At 36.8% G+C, this 24,654-nt stretch overlaps 1 protein-coding gene across 9 annotated transcripts in view; it reads left to right on the forward strand.

Moving 5' to 3' along the window:
• NRXN1 (neurexin 1) overlaps positions 1–24,654 on the forward strand; it is a 1,213,874-nt gene that overhangs the window by 1,063,203 nt on the left and 126,017 nt on the right. For all 9 annotated transcript variants that reach the window (XM_070292299.1, XM_069583366.1, XM_069583363.1 and 6 more), the window contains one exon: positions 32–351. In XM_070292299.1, the coding sequence (XP_070148400.1) occupies positions 32–351 (320 nt within the window). The remainder of the gene's footprint in view (positions 1–31; positions 352–24,654) is intronic.

Genomic DNA, 24,654 nt, shown 5'->3' on the forward strand with positions numbered 1-24,654 from the left:
TTTTTGCATGTATGTAATATTATTTTTACAGGGCGTCAGCTCACAATCTTCAATAGCCAAGCAACCATAATAATTGGCGGGAAAGAGCAGGGCCAGCCCTTTCAGGGCCAGCTCTCTGGGCTTTACTACAATGGCTTGAAAGTTCTGAATATGGCAGCCGAAAATGATGCCAACATCGCCATAGTGGGAAATGTGAGACTGGTTGGTGAAGTGCCTTCCTCTATGACAACTGAGTCGACAGCCACTGCCATGCAGTCAGAGATGTCCACGTCAATTATGGAGACCACCACGACCCTGGCTACTAGCACAGCCAGAAGAGGAAAGCCCCCTACCAAAGAACCCGTTAGCCAGGTGAGTACCTGGATTTCATTTCTTCATTTTGAATCTGTGACTATGAAAGTGGGCTTTTCTGCATGTGTGTCTTTTCTAGAATGGGATTACTTCTGATCTCAATCATTAGGGCTTTTTTGAGATTTGCTTAATATAATGGATTCAGTTTGAAGATGAAATGTTGGTTTGTGGCTTATGAATTTTGATAAACTTTGTATTGGTGTGTGTGTGGCTAGGCTGATGGTCTTGATCCAGTAACCTTGGCCTAGACCTGGCTAAGGGGTTTGTCTGAGTATTATACACGGTTTTCATTTTTTAAGTTAAATGAACAAGTAAATTAATGAAGTATCTGAAAGACCTTGTTCAAGCTCAAAACTTCATCAAAATTAAATAAAAGCAAATTTTGAAAATCTTAAAAAAGAAATTACCTACAGCACTTGTATTTTGAAGTCTGAAAATTTTGAATTGGAAGGCGTGTGGGTCTTGTCATGAATGATAAGTCTACTCTTCTACTGTTGATTAAAAAAAAAAGCGCTATTAGTTTATCTGAGTACAAAGACCCAAAATATGGTATTTAATAAGTGTCTTGGGCCAACAAATTTTGTGCATTATGTGGCTAATTGCCCTCACCCAAAATATTCACTGAGCTTATTTTTCAATCTTATGTCTAAATTTTGGGGGGGGGGAGTTTTAAATGTCACACTGTACAAGAAGTGTACAATTCAATTAAGATGTTACTTCATTAATGATTTGTGGTTGTGTTTATTGTGTATGGCTTATTTAACAATAAGCAGGTTATTAAGGCAAATCTGATATAGGAAAGCAAAACACAGAGCAATGATAAACTCTTTCCTTTAAGTAAATAATTCGGAAGAGGATATTCTAGGACATGTAGCATTGGAAATATTCTTGTGAATAAAATTTTAATTAACCAGATTTTTTTCCTCAGAAGTCTTACTTCATCATTAATGAAATTGCAGCTCCTTAAGTTCTTAGGTAAACCAGATATATCTCCCAATAAGGAAGTATCAGCCTCATTTTAATATGCCTTATCTATTAGTACTTGCTATGTCGTAAGAAATTATGTTTATTAAGAAAATATGTGTAAAATAGCTATTTCATTTATAATTTAAACATCTAGAAATGAAGAAATTAAAATTTGTGTTTTATAATATTAAGTAATGTAAAAGGAAAATAGTTAACTGCCCATTAATTGCCAATGAAAAGACTCTCTTTTTTTATAAGCTATAACATGTTTAAAGATAGCAATGGTTTATGGAAGTAAATGATCTAATCAATTAGTGATTACTTGGTTCATCTGAGGAGGTATTGACGTAGATAAAAGATTACTAGGTTCATTAAAAATAGATATTTTAAATCTTCAGATTTCAACACACCAATAATAGCAATTAAATAATTTGGAATAATATCCTGCAAATATTCAATTGTGGCAACAGTGTTTTAAAGTTGTACTGAAAGCTTTTAAAATTCTCTCATAAGGGTATGTTTGTGATTACAAGTAATAAGATGTGAATGTGTGAAAGAGAGACTACTGGGGAAGAAATCAAATTGCTTATTTTTGAATAGCAGGCTAATTTGTTGTGAATTTTCTTTACTTCACAATTGATTTTTAACTGTCCTCCAACTACAAAGAAATTATTGATATATACAGAATTTAAGTGTTTGCTAGAATTATCAGTCTTGGAAGATTCAATAGAAAAATGATTTGTAATGCTCAGTCTAAGACTATAACCTTTGACCCATTTTTGCAGGTTGGATAAGGCATCTTCCTTCCATAGTGGCCATAACTGCCTGCTTTTATCAACTGTCTTACTCAGTTGTATGCCAGGGAGGGTCATTTAGTTTTCGAAAGCCATACTGGACTGTTTTCTCAATCAACGTGTATTTTCCTCAGTGATAGCACAGAGCCACTTAAGTTACAATGGCTATGTACCTTAGGGTGATTGCATGTTTTAGAACTATAGAAACAGATTTTTGGTGAAGCAGAATTGGATTCATTTCAGATAGATGAGATGAGGTTTTTGCAGCCATTCTGCAGGGCAAGTAGTGGGGAGGAATGCATTTTTCAGTTTTCACAGAGTCAAAGAATATAAAAGAGAATTCACAAAATGTCATCCCATAAGATTCTATTTACATTCCTATTTAAAAGTAAATATGCTTTGAAAAGGAAAAAAAAAGTTTTTCTTCTCTTGATAGTGATCAATTTTAAGATTGATATTTACTTTAGAAAGACACGATCTATGTCATGAAGTAATGGATGCATTTACCAACCCTTCTGATTAAATAATTTTTAAAAATATGGCTATAACAATATTAGTAGTACTTTTAATATGGACTATATAAAATTCACAGAAAGTTATTTTGCTTATGATATTTAGTATCTAATTGTTTCCATAAGACCCACTCATCCTAACAAAGAGAAACTTTCTATAAGGATAATCTCAGAAAGTGGATATTTGCAAACTCTTGACAGTATAAAGTTCTTCAGGATGCTGAGAGCTTCCTTCTTGGGTTTGGAGGCAAAAGTGTCACACAAGATCTTTGATGGCTAAGTGTTCCCTGCTCTTCTGAATAATATGGCAATCTATGATGTATATGTGAAAAAAGTGTTACTTGCTCAGTCATGTCCAACTCTTTGCAACTTCATGGACTGTAGCCCGCCAGGCTCCGCTGTCCATAGAATTAGCCAGGCAAGAATACTGGAGTATGGGTAGTCATTCTCTTCTCTAGGGAACCTTCCAGATCCAGGGATCAAACCTGGGTCTCCTGCATTATAGGTGGAATCTTTACTGTCTTGAGTCACCAGCCAAGCCCTTGATGTATATATAGCTTTATGTAAATGAGTTAAAGCATGTTAACATGCAAAGGACAATATTCATTCCCTTTGGTTGCCAGTTTGTAAAGAAAGAAAATTGCTTATTTTGAGATCAAGATTTTGACATTTCTTTTGGTCTATGCTTTGTATCACATTTTGCAATATTGTGATCTTTCCATTAAGAATATTTTAAAAGTTATTTACATACTGTAGACAATATGGATCCATGGTATTGCCTTTTGGTTAGAGAGGGTATGGTATAATAGAAAGATCACAGCAACAGGTTTCTAGTTTCAATACAACCTCCTATCTTTGTGAGTATCTTGGACAAGATAGTTAACCTCGCTGCTCTCTGGCCTTGCTTGCTATCTCTCTAAAACGAGTGGGTTTAGGAATCTCTTGAACTGTGTTGTTCTTCTTTAGTCACCAAGTCATTTCTTACTCTTTTGTGACCCCATGGATTGTAGCCCACCAGGCTCCTCTGTCCATGGAATTTCCCAGGCAAGAATACTGGAGTAGGTTGCCATTTCCTTCACCAGGAATCTTCCTGATCAGGGATCGAACCCATGTCTCCTGCTTGGCAGGTGAATTCTTTACCACTGAGCCAGCAGGGAAGCCCCATGTACCTGGTGGTATATCAATGTAATTATTAATAGAATCCTTTTTTGACTCTCAAAAGCATCCCAGTTTGGTCCACAAATTGTATTATGCTCTACTTTGACAACATATTTAAAATCTATCTTTGCTAGAAAATCATTCTTCATAAGAATAATAAATAGAGAGGCCCTGTCTTTTACACTCGGAGTAGAAACTGACTCTGGTTTCCTTACCTGATTTCAAGAATCCATAGTGTTTTTCATCTGCTTTTCATCTCATTTCAAAAACCTTAAAAAAGGAGAGAAATAAGGCTTTGAGAGATTCTGGGTTTTGACTGGAGGGACTATAGTTTGCAACTCTTAGAAAGAAATTAAACTGTAGACTGGGATAGAATCAGTAAGTGTGAATGAAATGTACTGAAACAATTTAGTGGTTCCAGTTAGACTTTATTCAGAGTAGAGGTAGCAAACCTACTCAAGAAAAGGTACTATTGAGGATTTTAAACCATTGGTAGATTGTCAGGACATGTGTATTCACTTCCTACTGAACTCATTGGTATTTGATTCCTGTAGAATGTTCCAAAAAGAATCCCAGTTAGTGTACAAACAAAAAAAAGTGTGTGAATGTGTTGGACACTGCTATTGCTTCCTGGCAATAAAAAATTAATGCTATTTATTTGAAAAATGTAAGCAGAGTGCACACATATTTCCATGAAAAATATCTAAAGCTAACAAAAAACATTTTGTAACTTCAAAGAGCAAAATTTTATTTTTTATTAAAAATATTAATTAACCTTAGCTGTGGCTTCATTTTCCTGATAACCACTCTGCATTTTAAAATATTGGTGACATGAATAATTAATTTCATTTTCCCTAGTCTAATCATTCTGCTGAATTTACTTAAATTAATGTACATTTTAACTGCAAATTTTAGTGCATAGTGAAAAGAAAAACACTTGGGTGTAGATTTGAAAATGTATACAAGGCACATTCTTCTGAAACTAATGGTGCCGACTAAGAAAAGTATAATTCATTGTAATTTTAAATGCAAATAAGCACTGCTATTTAGAAGGTGTTTTTCCCCTCATTACTAGTAAACAAAAGTTCTAGGGTATATACATTTTAAAGAGTTTATTGAGAAATTTGAGGCCCAAAGAAACTAAATACCTTCCTCAAGGCTATGCAGCCAGCTTCTTTTCAGAGTATGTTGAGGTGAGCTGGCCCTCTGCCCTTGAGCCTGGCCTCTGTTCCGAATCTCATCACTTCCTGCCTTCATATATTCTTAACTAGTTCAATGCGATCTGTACCTAGGTAGGGATCGGGCTTCTCTTTTTGAAAATGCAGATATGAGCCTTAATACATCCAAGTATTTAAGATAAAGAGCAAATTCCCGAATGATCATCAGGGTCCATCCTTCACAGCTAGCTTCCTATCTGCCTCACTGGAAAGTTTTATCTCTACTCTTCTCCACACCCATTTCCTCTGATCTGTTGAACTACTAATAGAAACCTCCAGAGGTCATGCTGTTTCACACCTCTCTCTGCTCTGCCTGCAAAGCCCTTTCCATTGTTCACCTACCTGTTTCCATCCTTCTTACTCTTCCCAATTCTCCCAGTCTGCTTCTACCTTCTGAGAGCTGACAGTTGGAAGAGGCAGCACTGACAAGGCTGTTAAGGGTGTAGTACTGTGCAGGGGTCAAGGGCAATGGCTCCAGAAGCCTGAATGCTTACTTAAATCTCTGTCTTGCTTTCCCCGTATACTGGCTGCGTTCCTCAGGCAAGTTAGCCTCTCAGTATCTCTGCTTCCCATCTATAAAATGGGGATGATGGTGTCATAAACTTATTGTGAGGATTAAATAGTCACTATCATATGAGAACTATATATAGTCACTGCTATTTGACAATTTTTCATTGTCCCCCCAAAAATTTTTTCATTATGGTTCACCCTAAAATGAAGAGAAGTAAAAAATAATGCCTGACACATGAAACCATTATACAAATAATAATTATGTTTGAAAAGCATTCCTTAAGTACACTGTATGAATTAAAGCATCTTTCTTACCTTTAAAATATTTTCTTCACCCTTGAAAACCATAGCTCTGAATCGCTGTTTCTGAATCAAAGCGTCAATTGCATATACTGAGCACATACTGAGCTGAAGGGGCTTCCCAAGTGGCACCAGAGGTAAAGAACCTGCCTGCCAATGCAAAAGATGTAAGAGATGCTGGTTAGATCCCTGGATCCAGAAGATTCCCCGGAGAAGGGCATGGCAACCCACTCCAATATTCTTGCCTGGAAAATCCCAAGGATAGAGGAGCCTGGTGGACTAGGGTCCATAGGTCGCAAAGAGTCGAACACGACTGAAGCCACTTAGCACGCACGCACGCATGCACGTATACTGAGCTGAATTCTCTGTTGAATGTGTTTTCCACAGGGAGGCAGCACCATTCCCCTACAAGTATGTTGAAAAGCAGTGGGAGGCAGGAAGTGATTCAGGGGGAGAGTTGTCACTAGCATTTAGTGGGAGGGGACCGTGAGCACTAAATATACTGCAAAGTGAACTGTCCACTGATCCCCATAGCCGGCACTGTTTTACTCAACCACCAACCACCACCACTACCAACAGAAATTACTATTGACTGAGCAGCACAGAAATTTCCTATACCTGTTTCCCAGCTGTTCTCAGACAGAAACTCATTCATAGTATGGTGCTGAATATTGAAAATATGACTTCTGTAATTGTCCTCAATAACGTCTTGATTAAGGAGCTTAAAAATTCATGTTATACTTTTTTCAACATGGATATGAAAAACATCAAGTACTTCCAGCTGTGCGTTAGACTAAATTGGGTTTATGATTCTTGATATAACTTATTTTGATACCATTTGGGAGAAATGGAACGATTTAAGACCCTATATCTAATGAATATGTGGCAGTAAATTCAGTGAGCATTTTCTCAGAAAGGACTGGTGAGATTATCACCTTTCCTGATATTTCAAGTCTCAGTTGAGGCCAAAGGAATTACTTTTTATTAAGTCAGGTGTCAGGTGTGAAGTCTCTCAATTGTGTCCAACTCTTTGCGACCCCATGAACTGTAGCCTACCAGGTTCCTCCATCCTTGGGATTTTCCAGGCAAGAATACTGGAGTGGGTTGCCATTTCCTTCTCCTTTTATTAAGAAATGAGTTAAATGTAAAGTAGCAATAAAATAACCTTATCTTCTTGTCTTTATTTTAGTCAATGCTATGAATTTTTGGTACCATAGTAATCTGGCTTTCAAGTACATAGGTATGTTTATGTTATACCTGTTGACTTAGTCCTCTTTTACATGTAATAATTATTTTGTTAAGGAAGGGGAGGAGGCAAGTCATCTGGAATAAGAAAATTGTGTATGCATGCATATATGCTAGCAATGCTTTTTTCTTTAATAATATATATAAAACAGTAGGTTTAGTTTAATAAACTGATATCAAGATTAAACTTAAATCTCTCTAATACTATCTTATGGAAGTAGAATTGATATACAGTACACTTTTGCAGATTCTTTTCCATTATAGGTTATTACAAGATACTTGAATATAGCTTCCTGTGCTATCCAGTAGGTCCTTGTTTTTTGTCTCTTTTATATGTAGTTGCCTATATCTGTTAATCCCAAACTTTTGTTTATCCTTCCCCCTCCATTTCCACTTTGGTAACCATAAATTTGTTTTCTATCTGTAAATCTATTTCTGCTTTGTAAATAAGCTAATCCTTTTAAACCAGAGTCCACATATAAGTGATGTCATGTGATATTTGCCTCTCTCTGTCTGACTTACGTCACTTATGATGATAATCTCTAGGTCCACCCATTTTGTTGCAGATGGCATTATTTCATTCCCTTTTTATGACTGAATAATATTCCATTGTATGTATTTGTATCGCATCTTCTTTGACCATCATCTGTCAATGGACGTTTTAGGTTGCGTCCATGTCTTGGCTATTGTAAATAGTGTCACTGTGGACATTGGGTGCATGTATCTTTTCAGATTAGTGTTTTCATGTTTATGGATATATGGCCAAGAGTGGGAAATTGCTGTGTCATATGGTACTATACTTTTAGCTTTTTAAAGAACTTCCATACTGTTTTCCATAGTGACTACAAAAATTTACATTCCCACCAGCAGTATACAAGAGTTCCCTCTTCTCTATACCCTCTCCAGGATTTGCTATTTATAGATTTTTTTACTGATGGCTATTTTGACCAGTGTGAGGTAGTATCTCATTATAGTTTTGATTTGCATTTCTCTAATAATTAGTGATGTTCAACATCTTTTTATGTGCCTGTTGGCCATCTGTTTGTCTTCCTTGGAGAGAAGTCTATTCAGATCTTCCGCCGTGTTTTGATTGGGTTTTGTTGTTGTTGCTGTTTGTCTGTTTATGGAGCGGCAGGCACTGTTTTTATATTTTGGAAATTAATCCCTTATTGGTCACATCATTTGCAAATGCTTCCTCCTCTTATCTTCTCATTTTGTTTATAGTTTGCTGTGCAAAAGCTTTTAAGTTTAATTAGGTCCCATTTCTTTATTTTTGTTTCTATATCCATTACTCTAGGAGATGGAGCCAAAACAAGTATTGCTATGATTTAATGTCAAAGAGCTTTCTGCCTAAGTTTTCTCGTAGGAGTTTTATAGCGTCTGGTCTATGTACCCCTTTTTGTGCCAGTTCCATATTGGTTTGATTACTGTAGCTTTGTAGAAATCAGGGCACATGATTTATCAGATTTATTTTTTCTCAAGATTATTTTGGCCATTCAGGTTCTTTTGTGTTCCCATACAAATTTTAAAAAATTTTGTTCCAATTCTGTGAAAAATACCATTGGTAATATGACAGGGATTGAATTGAATCTATAGATTTCCTTGGGTACTACATGAGTTCTTCAATTTTCATTATTTAGTGCCTATATTAAGTTTTCTTATCAGTTAACATCACTGAAAAGTTCTCCAACAACAACAAAAAAATATGTAGTATTACGTGATTTGAACTTTAAGAGGAGATATAGCTAATTCATCTGCCTTTTATAGTACTTACGAAACACTGTCTTCTCATCATGGCTATTCTTTTTATGTAGCATCTCAAGCAGACAAATAACACAAGTGTTAACCAATAGTTTTTTCAGTTAGCATAGTAAATGATAATCAAAACAAAGATAGCAGTATGTATTTGTTTTTATTAAGTTGTTTGTGGGACTGGCCAAAAACTTCATCCAAGTATTTCTGTAAGATGTTGGCCAAATGAACTTTTTGGCCAACCTAATATTTTCAACCATAATGTATGTTGCCTGTAAATCTGCAGCACTTTTAGTTAAAATTATGAATTAGTAAATATCTTTTGTGTACATAACTTATAAAATACACTTTGCAAAGTATTGTATTCTTGAGGATAGAGGTGTGGTACCTAGAGATACAGACCTGTATGACAGGAACCAACTACTTGGATGTGTAGAGAAACCGTGCATGAATTATAAAGGCAATAATCAACAGGCATCACTGACTCAATGGACATGAGTTTGAGCAAACTCTAGGAGATAGTGAAGTACAGGGCAACCTGGCATGCTGCATTACTTAGGGTGGAAAAGAGTTGGACACGACTGAGTGACTGAACAACAGGAACGACAATAAGTCAACAAGAACACAGCTTTTGTACAGAACAGATGTACAGCGTAGTATTAACAGAATCACTGACAAGCTGAAACTCTGAAACAAAGTGGAAGGTGGAAGATATTTTAGTCTTTTTTTTCTTTAAACAGTGAGTGTTTTGAAGTAACACACTTTTATTAGTCCACATGTCCTGAGTGTTGGCAATGTGCTAGACATTACCCTGGATCTGAAATTACCCACACTCCATGGAAAACTTCTAAAATAAATGTTATCATTCCAGTCTGTAGGTTTGATAGGATAGCTGGTGACGCAGACCCCTTTTGTCCTCTTTTAGGATTGATTTTCCTAGTTAAGGGACATGGAGACTTCCCTGAGAGGCATGTGGGTGAGCAGAATCACCTCTGTCTTTCCACAGAATAAATACCACGTGGTTGAGGAAGTGTGGATACTGCTTGAATTCAATGTTGGACTATTATATGGAGTGAGTTATTAACCAGTGATAAAGGGAACTTTAAAATCATTCTTATTGTGATGATAGGTTCTTTGTGTCAGCTTGATTTACATGAGCAAACATCTTAGCATAGCATCTGGCACAAAGTACATGGTCATTTTTTCCTTTCTCAGAATCCTTGTTCCCATTCTTCCACTCTCTTCTTTCTTCTCTCTGTTTATTGCTTTTTTCCTTTCTTCCTTTTGTGTGCTAGACCCTATTCTAAGCACTACAGATTCAAACAAGATGACTCAAATCCCAAATAAGAGAAGTGGACCTGAATTTGATTAACTTTGTCCACAGGCTGCATAAAAAATAAATTTAATTATAGATTCCCCAGAATACTGGTGAGCTGACCACATGAGGTCATTTTTGAGGTTGTACCCAAGTACTGCATTTTGGATTCTTTTCTTGATTATGAGGACTATTCCATTTCTTCTCTGAGATTCTTGCCCAAAGTAATAGATGTAACGGTCATCTGATTTAAATATCCCCGTTCCCATCCATTTTAGTTCACAGATTCCTAAGGTGTTGATGTTTATTCTTGGACATGAACTTGGGCAAACTTCGGGAGATGGTGAAGGACAGGGAAGCCTGGTGTGCTACAGTCCATGGAGTCACAAAGAGTTGGACACAACTGGACAACTGAACAATGACAACAACCACGTGAGGCATTTCTATCTGCTGTACCATATTAAGCCAGCTCTTACAAGATCTTCACTAAATGTGTGTATGAGTGAGAAAGTCACTCAGTCATATCCAGCTCTTTGCCTGCCAGGCTCCTCATTCCATGGGACTTTCCAGGCAAGAATATTGGAGTGGGTTGCCATTTACTTCTCCAAGGGATCTTCCCAACCCAGGGATCGAACCCAGGTCTCCCGCATTGCAAGCAGACTCTTTACCATCTGAGCCACCAGGGAAGCCCATTAAATATACCCCAGTAATAAAAATTCAGCAGGAAAACCATGGCCCTAGAACATTTGAGAGAAGCTTGTTTTCATATTTCCTATATCTCTTAGATTACCTCTACAGTAACTATCCCTGAATATATATCAAAAGACTTTGTATACAGCTAGATTGTACTGTAAGTACTTGTGTCCATGGGTCCAAAGGGAATATTAATTTCTTTCAAAAGAAAATAGTATTCACATTACATTAAATGGAGGTTCTCTGGTTCTAATGCCTGTATTTTAGAAGTAAAAAAGATTTACCAAGATTCTTTCACATTTTGTGGTGAATTTCCTATACCTATACCTGAATTTCCCATGCACAGCATTAAGTGACCATTAGTAATAATTCTAGACAAAGCCAATATGACAACTCATAACAACGAGTGAAAAATAAGACCCCACGAGGCAGCCAAATGACCCACTCATTCTGGTATGAAGTGAAGGCTTTCCACTCTCCAAAGTAAGAGTTTTCATTATAGTTTTAGATAGATATATATTTGTACCTGAAGTTGTCTGTGTTTTACTTAATTGCCTCCTTGTCTTATATATTCTTCTCAGTATGACTTTGCATTCCACATTATTTGGAAAGTTGATTCATAAGGGGGTAGGGGGGAAACATGTGTGAAGCACCAAATTTGAAATCTGAAATTTATCATCGATATGCTAATAGTAAACAAAAAGCAACTTCCCATTTTCAGTCTCTTCAGTGTTCCTGTTTTCTTCTTTTTGTCCTGTGCTACCCTTGTACCTGTGGTCTTATTAATAGTAATTGACTCTACATTTATAAAGTTCTTTGCTGTTGTTCAGTCACTCAGACAGGTAGACTCTTTGGGACCCTATGGACTGAAGCACACCACACCTCCCTGTCCCTCACCATCTCCTGGAGTTTGCTCAAACACATGTCCATTGAGTCAGTGATGCTATCTAGCCATCTAACTTTGCTAATGTTAATGGTATGAGATTATTTTAGACCTTACATTTCACTCCAAACTTTCCCCCAAAACCCCAAGCAGAATGCATTTCTTGTTTTATAGCACTTTGGAGAAACAGATAAATAGACATTCAGATAAGTAGATACAGATAGTTCTTTATCTATCAGAGCCTATAACTTTTACTTCCATTTCTTTTTGACAAGCCCCTGAAAGTCAAAACTTATGCTCTATTCCCCTATGCAGGCTCAACTCCTAAGGTGCTTGGTGCATAGTGGACTCTAAGTAATTAGTTCTTGCGAAGATAAATTATGAATACATAGAGTGCATATCCCAATGCTGAGGTAAATAATGAGTATTGCCTAGTGTTGAATTTTCCTGGATTGATCAATAGTTGCAGAGAATAAAAATGGTACATAAAAGAAGGGGAAAACAGTTATTCCTTCACTTGGAGAGTTAATACACAGTTTTAAAACAAAGAATATTGTTGTTTTTAAGAGAAAGTTGTGAATAGGACATACAGAAGGCAAATTCTCATTTCAGTTTGTGTTACTGATGTTCGCATAAGTTCAGAAAGGAAGGTCTGTCAGTAAGGTGGAAAGGACAGGGGTACAGAGCAGTATAGTTTTGACTGACAGGTTACAGATCAGTGGGTATAGCATGCTTTTTCAGAGGTTGAAGAGTGTCTTATCATTTTGGGGTTAACTGTAATATTTTAATTGACAATTTCAAATAAGAACCAAGTACAAAGAACTAGCAAATAAAAAGAGATTAGAGGGGCATGCTGGCATAATACTAATTGGACACAAAGACTTAAATGAAGTTTGGGGAATGGAGTGAATTCCTGATGACCGACAAATCTAGGCAAAACCTAGGAAATGTCTAAGGAGTTAGTCTTGCTGTGTGGATTATTTGAAAATACACTATATTTAAATGGGTTATACCTCAAATTGCAAGTAATAACATTAATTATAACCTACTCTTTTACACTGGTTCTGAAGCTAACAGCAGGATTCTGGCAAAATTTACTTTTAGACTTTGTTGAATTAAATATATATGCAAAAAAATGGAAATAATTGTTAAATTATTTTCATTACGGTAAAACATGCACATGAAAACAAGTCATATGATTTAGAAGATGATGTATGTATCAGTTCAGTTTAGTTGCTTAGTCGTGTCCGACTCCTTCTGACCCCATAGACTTCAGCACACCAGGCTTCCCTGTCCATCATCAACTCCTGGAGCTTGCTCAAATGCATACCCATCAAGTCGGTGATGCCATCCAACCATCTTATACACTGTCATCCCCTTCTCCTGACTTCAATCCTTCCCAGCAATAGGGTCTTTTCCAATGAGTCAGTTCTTCGCGTCAGGTGGCCAAAGTATTAGAGTTTCAGCTTCAGCATCAGTCCTTCCAATGAATATTCAGGACTGATTTCCTTTAGGATGAACTGGTTGGATCTCCTTGCAGTCCAAGGGACTCTCAAGTCTTCTACAACACCACAGTTCAAAAGCATCAATTCTTCGGCGCTCAGCTTTCTTTATAGTTCAACCCTCACATCCATACATGACTACTGGAAAAAGCATAGCTTTGACTAGACGGACTTTTGTTGTCAAAGTAACGTCGCTGCTTTTTAATATGCTGTCTAGATTGGTCATAGCTTTTCTTATAGGGAGCAAGCGTCTTTTAACTTCATGGCTGCAGTCACCATCTGCAGTGATTTTGGAGCACAAGAAAATAAAGTCTCTCACTGTTTCCATTGTTTCTCCATCTATTTGCCATGGAGTGATGGAACTGGATGCCATGATCTTAGTGTTTTGAATGTTGAGTTTTAAGCCAGCTTTTTTACTATTCTCTCACTTTTATCAAAAGGCTCTTTAGTTCTTCACTATCTGTCATAAGGGTGGTGTCATCTGCATATCTGAGGTTATTGATATTTCTCCTGGAAATCTTGATTCCAGCTTGTGCTTCAGCCAGCCGGCATTTCACATGTTGCGCTCTACATATAAGTTGTTAAATAAGCAGGGTGAAAATATACAGCCTTGATGTACTCCTTTCCCAATTTGAAACCAGTCTGTTGTTCCTTGTCCAGTTCTAACTGTTGCTTCTTGACCTGCATACAGATTTCTAAGGAGGCAGGTAAGGTGGTCTGGTATTCCCATCTCGTTCAGAATTTTCCACAGTTTATTGTGATCTACACAGTTAAAGGCTTTAACATAGTCAATAAAGCAGAAGCAGATGTTTTTCTGGAACTCTCTTGCTTTTTCTTTGATCCAACGGATGTTGGCAACTTGATCTCTGGTTCCTCTACCTTTTCTAAAACCAGCTTGAACATCTGGAAGTCCATGGTTCACGTACTGTTGAAGCCTGACTTGAAGAATTTTGAGCATTACTTTGCTAGCGCATGAGATGAGTGTAATCATGCCGTAGTTTGAACATTCTTTGGTGTTGCCTTTCTTTGGGATTGGGATGAATACTGACCTTTTCATGAAAACTGTGATGAAAACTTTCAATGAAAACTGTGGCCACTGCACAGTTTTCCAAATTTGCTGGCATACTGAGTTGTAGTACTTTCATAGCATCATCTTTTAGGATTATAAATACCTCAACTGGAATTCTATCACCTCCACTAACTGTTCGTAGTGATGCTTCCTAAGGCCCACTTGACTTCACGTTCCAGGATGTCTGGCTCTAGATGAGTGGTATATCATCATGATCATCTGGGTTGTGAAGGTCTTTTTTGTCTAATTCTTCTGTATATTGCTGCCACGTCTTCTTAATATCTTCTGCTTCTGTTAGGCCCATGCCATTTCTGTCCTTTATTGTGCCCATCTTTGCATGAAATATTCCCTTGGTATCTCTAATTTTCTTGAAGAGATCTCTAGTCTTTCCCATTCTATTGTTTTCCTCTATTTCTTTGCATAGCTATATGTATAAATAGTACCAGTACTCCATCCAACCCCTCACCACCCCTCGTCTTACTTCACAGAGATGGTATCTTTTCATAATTCTTTTGGTAATTAGTTTTATATCTTTAAATACTATGGTTACACTTCCATTTGTTTATCCCTTTTAAAAATAATATTTATCCACTCTCCAGAATGAAAACTGAACATTAATTCCTGGTCTTTATCTCTTTTATTTTCCTCTTCTTCTTTTCATCTGAATTTTTTTCATATGCTAGTCATTTTTGTAACTTTAAGTAGTACATATAGTATCTCTATTTCTCATTCCATTAATGTACAACAGTATCTCTTGAGATCCACATTAGTAAGATAAAGATATTGTACACCTGCCTCTTCTACTAGCTTCTCTAGATCCCACCATCTCATTATATTTCCAGAGATTTTAACTTTAACAGACTGTTTGGCAACCACAGCCACATCTTGCATATTTTATCTATGAGGAATACAAATTGGAGAAAGGGTAACGTGCTCTGAGACTGCCACTGCTGTGTAAATATTGTCCAATGCCAGTTTCAGTTATGTGTTAAGATTATATTCATTTTCTTATAGGTCCAATATTATATTACCTGGACTTCATAAAGGAGAATATTCTCAGGGTCAGGATCAAATGGAATCCCTTCCATTGTATCAGTTTTTTATAATCAGGCCATTCTACTTTGTTTCATATTTGTATTATACCTGTCTCATTTTTTTCCAAAAGTTCCTCAACATCTTTTTTTTCTTACTTTGTTTCCTTTGTGTTTATTGGATCAGCAGTTTAAGTTCCCAGTCTTTCAACTGTATGAATTCTTTCTTTTTCACCCCAAACATCTCCTATCTGTGCTTTCTGTTATTGAACCTTAGTGTTACGGCTTGATCTCGAGTGTGACAGGAAACCCTGTTCATATTGAGAGTGATCAAGAGTATATAGAGTGATAGACTTTCCCTTGGAAATGGCAGATGTGGTGCAGACGTCCTAATGCCAGAATAAAAAGAATATTCAAACTAAGAGCCTCACCTTTCTTTGAATGAATTTTTGACTTGAAGAGAAGAATGATCTGGATTTTCATTTGTCAGTTTGTTTTTGCTTTGGGGGTTTGTTTTTGTTTTATTTTATATTTTAGGTGATTATATTAACTGTGCATCCCTGTGTCACAAGCTGTCTCAAAATTTAGCAACTTAAACTAACAAGGATTTATTCTCTCACCGTTTGTGTGGGTTACGTGAATCTGGGTAAAGCTTAGCTAAGAGCCTTGGGCTCAAGGACTCTCATGAAGCTGCAGTGAGAGCCATTGACCAAACCTGCATCTCATTTGAAGGTTTGACTGGAGGGTGGGAATTCACTTTCCAGTTCACTTGCATGGCTTATTCTCTCACATGTGGGTATAGGGCTCCTTCATAAATTCTGGCAGCTCGTTTCCCCCACAGCAAGTGATCTTAGAGTGGAAGGAGAGTTGGGGGTAGAATCTGGGAATCGCTTAGGATGGGAGCCATGGACTTGTCATAACTTAATCTTAGGAGTGCCATCCCATCATGGCTGCAGTTAGTCTAGCCCATCCATGCCCAAGGGGAGGAAATTACAAAAGGGCATCAATGCCAGGAGTTGAGGATCTTTGGGGACCATCTTGGATCCTTTCACAATGCCCCAAAGTAGATGGATGCCAGTGGATTTGACTTTTATGTGTATTTTCTGCTGATCTCCTTCCATGTCTTCTCCAGATTAGCTGTCAGTGACTCTTTATCCCCTGTATCTCTCTGCATTGTACTCCAAGCTGTGCATTTTTCTGCTTTTCCCACTCCCCAACTCTTTTTCAGCCATTTCTAGTCTTCTGCTACTGTTTGAAAAGCTCTTTATTTTGTTGACTGCATACTTTTTCTCTCCACTGAGAGGCTTTACAGACAACACAGGTTTGTCTAGCTTTTATTTTTCATGGGGCCTCAAGAGGGAGAGAGACAAAAGCATCAGTATTCTTCCCCAACTTGAAATGGACTTTGAGATTGCAGCCATGACTAAAGGAAATTAAATATTTTGGTACTGTATTTAGTCACGATCCATAAAAGAATGCCCTTTGTTTTCTTTTCACATTCAAAACACAGATGAGAAGTCTCTATACTCCCAATTAACTGAGTTTACAAATTTTAACAGATTATGAAATATGAAGAAAAAGCCTAACATTCTTTATTATTTCTGAATTCTGAGTTTCCTGCTCCTTCACCCTACTAACTTAACCTTTTGAAGCAGCTTCTGATGGCTTGAGTATATAGGGTATTATATTTATGCAACTTCAAAGAATCTTTTAATCTTCCTAGTTTGACAAAGTTTAGCTATAATCATTTGGACTCAAAGAGCAATCACAAAAATTCTAAATGACTCTGTGATTGATAAGGCCTGAGTTCTTTTTCATTATTTTATTGTCATTCATTTTTAGTAGATGATGTGGTAAGTCAGCAAAATAGTCTTCATTCTCTCAAACAGCTTATCTTTAATGAAATCTTAGAAAGAAACAGCCTTATATTTCTGACTTCGTAATGCACCGTTCATCAATGAAGAAAAGCCAAACTGAAAGGCAAAATATAGTTTTGTCTTCGTATCCAATTTCAATTTGTTCCAGAGAGTCAGGAACAGAAATATTAGAGAGATTAGTATTGGAAGAATGGAGGATTTTTCTTGTTTTCTAGATTCTAGGTTTTTTTCTACTTTAACTTCAAAAAACATTTGCCAATTAATTCCAATGGTAATTAGAGCAAAAGTACTGATTACTTTGCTAAAAAGAAACTCAGAAACTAACAAATATAAAGCAGAGACACGTTTTACATTCAAACCTAACCATATGTGACATTTAATAGCCTTATGTAGTTATTGTTTATCTTTTATCATTTCAAAGTTAACTGTTTCTCCCTACTTAAAGAAAATTGTTTTATTTATTTAATTAAACTGGAATAAAACAAATGTTGTTCTGCCTTTTTAAAAATAATTCCCCCACTTACTTGGTGTTTTAATTAGTTTCTGCTATGTTGCAAACTGCCTCTAAACTTAGTCACTAGAAACATTGATTTAGCGCAGGATTTTGTGATTCTGCAATTTGGACCGAGCTCAGCTGGGTGGTTTGTCTACCCTCTGCTGTGTTTGGGTTTGACAGATCTCAGTGGGTCTATTCTTATGTTGATGATCCACTACTGGGTTTCCTAGGGACTGGTTGATCTAAGATGGCTCAACTGGGACAATGTGCCTACGTTCCACGTGTGTCATATACTCCAGGAAGCCAGCTCAATCATAGAATTCCATGAGTGAGAGTAGAACGGTGCAGAATCTCTTGAGCCCAGGTTTAGAACTTGCCTAACTCAGCTTCAACTTCAGTGATAAAGCAAGTCACAAGGTCAGCCCACATTCAAGGACAGGAATTACAAGAAATGTGGCCTTAATTATAGTTGATCACAGCTTAAGGAATGAGACCTGTGTTAATACTTATGCTCCAGACCACCAAATGATAAAATCATGTTGTCACATACATTGTTAATAGCTAAAAAGTCCAATGAAGACAAACCAGTATGCATACAGATTTGTCAAAACCTGAAAAAATTGTTAGCATTTCTAAACCTGGCTATTTCGATTATACCCACTCTCCTCTGAAGACAGCCTCCTAGTGTGCCAGGTGGTGGTAGCCATTTACTCCTGAGCACATGCAGTATCAGAAGAGCTCATTGTTCAGCTGACAGCAGGTGCTATTTAAGTCCTGCAGTTAGCTTTCTCCCCTCTCGTCTTTGGAGGTATTTATCAGCAAACTTTGATGGTCAAAAATCACGTTATTCAAAGATCACTGTAGGACAAAGTACATGAATCTATTCTGAGATACAGGGTATAGATATGGATATGATGCTGCTGCTGCTAAGTCACTTCAGTCGTGTCCAACTCTGTGTGACCCATAGACGGCAGCCCACTAGGCTCCCCCGTCCCTGGGATTCTCCAGGCAAGAACACTGGAGTGGGTTGCCATTTCCTTCTCCCACGCATGAAAGTAAAAAGTGAAAGTGAAGTCACTCAGTCGTGTCCAACTCGTAGCGACCCCATGGACTGCAGCCCACCAGGCTCCTTCGTCCATGGGATTTTCCAGGCAAGAGTACTGAAGTGGGGTGTCATTGCCTTCTCTGATATGGTTATAGGTATAAATATAAAGATATTGATAACCTGTCATGCTCTCAATAAATAAACTTGCCATTGTCACTTGTTTCTATATCTGCTTTACACATAAACCCACATACCTCCATATTTTTCTCAGTTTTATGAATTGTATTATTTTTCTCTAAATATATGCTTTGTGATTGTCATATATTTTATTTTTTTTAACTAAATTTTTTCATTCAAGACTTTAGGCTATAATGATGTCAAAACTTAAAGTTATTGTTTTTCCCCTCTGAAGATAAGAATATTATCTGAATTACAATACAGTACCAGAATTTTGCTTTAACTCACCTAGACATTACTATAAAATCTACATAAATATCTGGCAGAAATTAATAATGTGCATTGTTTGTTAGTCAAAAAAAAATTTAAGAAACAGAAAAGAATACTCCTTTTCTACTAATTGGGTAGAAAGAGTGAAACTATGTGGGAAGGAAAATCCAGATAGTTGGAATTAGAAAAATACTCATTATGGCCAATGTTTTTGTTCCCCCAAACTTCATATGTTGAAACCCTGTCCCCAAAGGGATGGCATGAGGAGGTGGGGCCTTTAAGAGGTAATTTGCATTAGATGACATCATGAGGGTGGAGCCCGCATAGAAGAGCCAGTCTGCTTCCTCTTTGTGAGGATACTGTAAGACAGCAATGTGAAATGCAGGAAGTCCTCAATGGAGCTCAACCATACTGGCACTCTGATCTCAGACTTCTAGTCTTCAGAACTATAAAACTTAATGCCTGTGTTTATAAGCCACTCAAGCTGTGATACTTTGTTACAGCAGCCTGAAATGGAATAAAACAATATGATACCTTGATTCAAGCGGTAAAAACTCATAGAAGAGCAGAAACACTGATACTCCAATGCAGATACCAGGGAAAAAAATCTCAGGATGCTACAAAGATGTGTTTTGGAAATTATCCAAACTTTTGATCTAACTTCCCCATCTGTAGCCTCTCTTATGACAAATAACCAAGTTATATTGGCTTTTATTTCTTCCTGAGATGTGCAGTCAATAAAATGTTCTCATTTTAGCATCACATAACCCTCATTGTTGTGTGATGAAATGGAAAAATGAAATATAAAAAAAGTATATTACTTCCAACTCTGTTTAAAACAGAACCAAACTTTTATTTTCAACTTAAAATAATAAATTGAAATTTTCAGTGACTACCTAGTACAGGCCAGTTATATCTGCTAAAACCTACTAATTTTTTAGACTATGCATAAATTATCCAAGTGGACTTCAGAATCAATATTCAAATAAATCAACACAGAAAATACATTATTAGAGAGGAAAGGGAATATGATAGAAATAATTAAGGCATAGTTCTATATGTATATGAGCATTACTCATAACCACATTCAAATATTGGAATTATTTCATCCATTTACTAAAGAAATGTGTGAAACATCTAGTACAGGAAAGACAATGTTCTAGGCAGTGTGGAAACAGTAATGAAAACAATGGATTAAGAACTCTACTCTCATGATCCTTACATTTTAGTAAGGAAAATATGAGGCAATTGCATAAGCAAAATATATCATCTATTAGATAATGATAAATGCTTTAGAAAAAAAATTAGGAAAGGAAACTAGATAGTATCTTCATAAAAAACAGTCATGTGAAAGACCTTCTTTGACAGGCTTAATTACTATCAAATATTTTTAAATATCCAGTATTAGATGATATAACCACTGAATCACTCATTTCCAGTTGTGAATACATCAACCATAACTTCATAGAACCTCCCTGGTAGCTGTACACAGTGTTTGTGCCACTTTGAATTCATTTTTTTGGCGCACACTCCTTTGTTAATAAGAATAAAAACGTAAATTATTTTCTCAGGAAACAATATGTGTACAACAACACAGTCTGCATGCAATTTGAGCATTTTGGAGAGCTTCTGAACTTGATCCACAGAACCCAGTTTCAAATGCAAGAAGTCACATTCAAGTTAAATCTGCTAAAATTTTGAGCTACTATAGTAATGAGAAGGCAATGGCACCCCACTCCAGTACTCTTGCCTGGAAAATCCCATGGACAGAGGAGCCTGGTAGGCTGCAGTCCATGGGGTCGCTAAGAGTCGGGCACGACTGGGCAACTTCACTTTCACTTCACTTTCATGCATTGGAGAAGGAAATGGCAACCCACTCCAGTATTCTTGCCTGGAAAATCCCAGGGGCAGAGGAGACTAGTGGGCTGCCATCTATGGGGTCGCACAGAGTCGGACACGACTGAAGCTACTTAGCAGCAGCAGCAGCAGCAGTAATAAGTGCTGTTATTTTTGTTTTATTTGCTAAGTTGCATTTGACTCTTGCGACCCCATAAGACTGTAGCCAATAGATGGGGGAAACAATGGAAACAGTGACTCCAAAATCACTACAAATGGTGACAGAAGCCATGAAATTAAAAGGCGCTTGCTCTTTGGAAGAAAAGTATGACCAATCTAGAGTGTATATTAAAAAGCAGAGACATTACTTTGCCAACAAAGGTCCATCTAGTCAAAGCTATGATTTACCCAGTAGTAATGTACAGATGTGAGAGTTGGACTACAAAAAGAGCTGAGCACTGAAGAATTGATGCGTTTGAACTGTGGTGTTGGAGGAGACTCTTGAGAGTCCCTTGGACTGCAAGGAGATCCAACCAGTCCATCCTAAAGGAAATCAACCCTGAATATGCATTGTAAGGACTGATGCTGAAGCTGAAACTCCAGTACTTTGGCCACCTGATGCAAAGAACTGACTCATTGGAAAGGACCCTGATGCTGGAAAGACTGAAGTCAGGAGGAGAAGGGGACAACAGAGGATGAGATGGTGGGGTGGCATCATCGACTTGATGGACATGAGTTTGAGCAAGCTCCAGGAGTTGATGATGGACAGGGAAGCCTGGCGTGCTGCAGTCCATGAGGTTGCAAAGAGTTGGACTTGACTGAGGACCAAACTGAACTGAACTGAATTGAGACTGTAGCTTGCCAGGCTCCTCTGTCCATGGGATTTCCCAGGCAAGAATGCTGGAGTGGGTTGCCATTGCCTTCTCCAGGGGACGTTCCTGACCCAGGGTTTGAAGCCCCTGTCCTGCATTGGCAGGCGGCTGTTTGCCACTGAGCCACAAGGGCAGCAACAAGTACCATTACATGAAAGCAAAAGTATGTCCGATTGGAAAGAACTCAACTTTTCTGTCAAGATGATTATAATAGGAGTCCAGTAAAAATGTATGATTTCCTTTCTATATTAATCTGTTCTGGTTTCTGTAACAAAACAGCACAAACTGAGTTGTTTAAACATTTTCTCATGGTTCTAGTGGTTGAGTAGTACAAAATCAAGGTGACAGATAATTTGGTTTCTGTTAAGACCTTCCTTCCTGGCTTGTAAATGGCTCCCTTTTCACTGTTTTCTCATGGTCTTTCCTAGGTATGGACACCTAGTGAAAGGGATCTCTTTGTGTTCCTCTTCTTATAAAATTGTTATTCCTATTGGATTAGAGTCCCAACCCTCATGACAGGTGGTAAGGAATCTGCCTGCAATGCAGGGCACCCGGATTCAATCACTGGGTTGGGAAGATGCCCTGGAGAAGGGAATGGTTACCCACTCCAGTATTCTTGCCTGGAGAATTCCATGGACAGAAGAGCCTGGCAGGCTGCAGTCCTTGGGGTTGTAAAGAGTTGGACACAACAGAGCGACTAACACACACACACACTTATGACTTCCTTTAATTACCTTCTAAAGGCTCTGTCTCCAAGTGCAGTCACATTTGTGGTTAGAGTATTAACATATGGATTTTCAGTGGACGCAGTTCAAACCATAGATGCCCTGAATCTGAAACAGACTTGAGCTCTCAAATTGGAATTTTAATGTAATTACCAAAATCTACAAGTTCAATCTCAATGACCTGACCTACTTCATTTGTAAAATTCTCTAAAATTGAATTTCTTTTCCTTTCCTCCCTTCATCAAACTGTTTCTCTACTTTGAATGTCGACAAGACAATATCCCAAACAGTCTTGTCTCCAATCAGTCTTTAATACTGCCACCTAATTAATTCTAGCAGTATCACAGAAAAGTTACGGGTCATATTTTCCATCCTCCAAGACAGTCAAAGAAAATATTAATTGTTCTAATTTACATAGGGAATGAGCAAGAAAATATCTATTACAAATGGGCAAATAGACAAATATCTATTACAAAAGTACCAAAAAATGTGCTTTTTCTCTCTGGCACATATCACCAGACTTAAAAATATATATACACATATATAAATCATAATCTTCCTAATAATAATGGCTGGCTAGTCACAATGAAATAGTGTATCTATCATTTTTATTATCCAAAAGGATATTTCAAACTGAATGGTAGATATTGTCTCTCTTTTTTTTTTAAGATTTGTATTGAATTATTTAACACATTGTATCTGTAAAAATGGATAATATATTCATTCTTTTTAGAATTGAGTAGGGGGAATTGTCATTTTACTAGAATTAGTACATTGCTAAGGAAGGCCAGAGACATTTATTAAAAACTAGCAGGACCAGGAGACATGTTCTGCAAGAAAAAAATTGCTTCTTCTGTAAGTGGTGAATTAAGGGCTGAGAACTAGATTTATCTTTCAATACTTCTCTCTAAAAGGGTTGAAGTTCTAAACAACCTCAAAATGATGCAGACATGGAGAGTCTTTTGAGACACATTTCTAGCTCTTAACAGCACTTGGTCATTTTATGTGATGCATTTGGATGAGACAAATTGCATTGCTCTTCCTTGTGCATTGATGTTTTCTTGGTACATAATTTGATATATGGAGGAGCAAGTGATTTGCCTCTGACAACGTGAGAATTGGCAAAATGGTATTTGTTCCCTCTTTCCATCCTCACTGAGTTAAAAGATTACTAAATTCTGTGTTTTCTGGGTGACTAAGTGACTGTATTTTATAGTGAAAAAGTAACTCAAAATCTGACTAAGGAAATTATATTTTATTAGTTTATGCTGATAAATTCTGATTTATAATTTAAATGGATATGTGTAAGAAAAAAGAAAAATATTTTTACTAAAAATAATCACAGTAATTAGAGAAATAGTCTTTTTGGATATCTTTTTGAATTCCATTTGTAATTTATTGTGCTTGATTAAAAATGTGCTAGATTCTTTAAAAAATACATCAAGATTAATAGTGTAATAACATAACCTGAGTTTGAGCAAAAGATTTTCATCTAAGCATACTGGTTTTCTTACATAGATTAATGAAACTTTCCACATTAGTCATACAGATGAGTGTTAATTCCTCTCTAAGAATCATTCACAATTTAGATTTATATAACTTTATATTCATTTAGTAAAAAGAAAGATGCTTTACACATTGGTCTATATTGCTATATCACAAAGAGTTCTTCAGAAAACAGTCTCACTGTAGGTAATGTTTTACATTTTTGAACTAAATACTCCTTTATCTCCCTCAGTACCACCCATAAGCAAAAAATTAAATGTGTGATCAGTTTCCTAGAAATGTATACAAGACTTCAGTGCCATGAGATTCTAATGTTAGTGTAGGGATTTAAAATTTCAAAAGACACTTAGTAGGTTCTCTCTAAATAACTGTTGCAATACTTGATAAAATTCTCAATAATAATCCTAAATAAAGCATTGAGACATGCCCTAATTAGTTGCTGCCAATAATTTATATGTAACTTTTTTCCTAAGCAATATAGATGATCAAACCAACATCTAAGCTACACTTTATAGCATATCTCAGTTTTTATTTTATCTGTGAATGTTTCCC

Source organism: Ovis canadensis, chromosome 3, assembly GCF_042477335.2.
Source record: "Ovis canadensis isolate MfBH-ARS-UI-01 breed Bighorn chromosome 3, ARS-UI_OviCan_v2, whole genome shotgun sequence".
In the NCBI taxonomy this organism is placed as follows: Eukaryota; Metazoa; Chordata; class Mammalia; order Artiodactyla; family Bovidae; genus Ovis; species Ovis canadensis.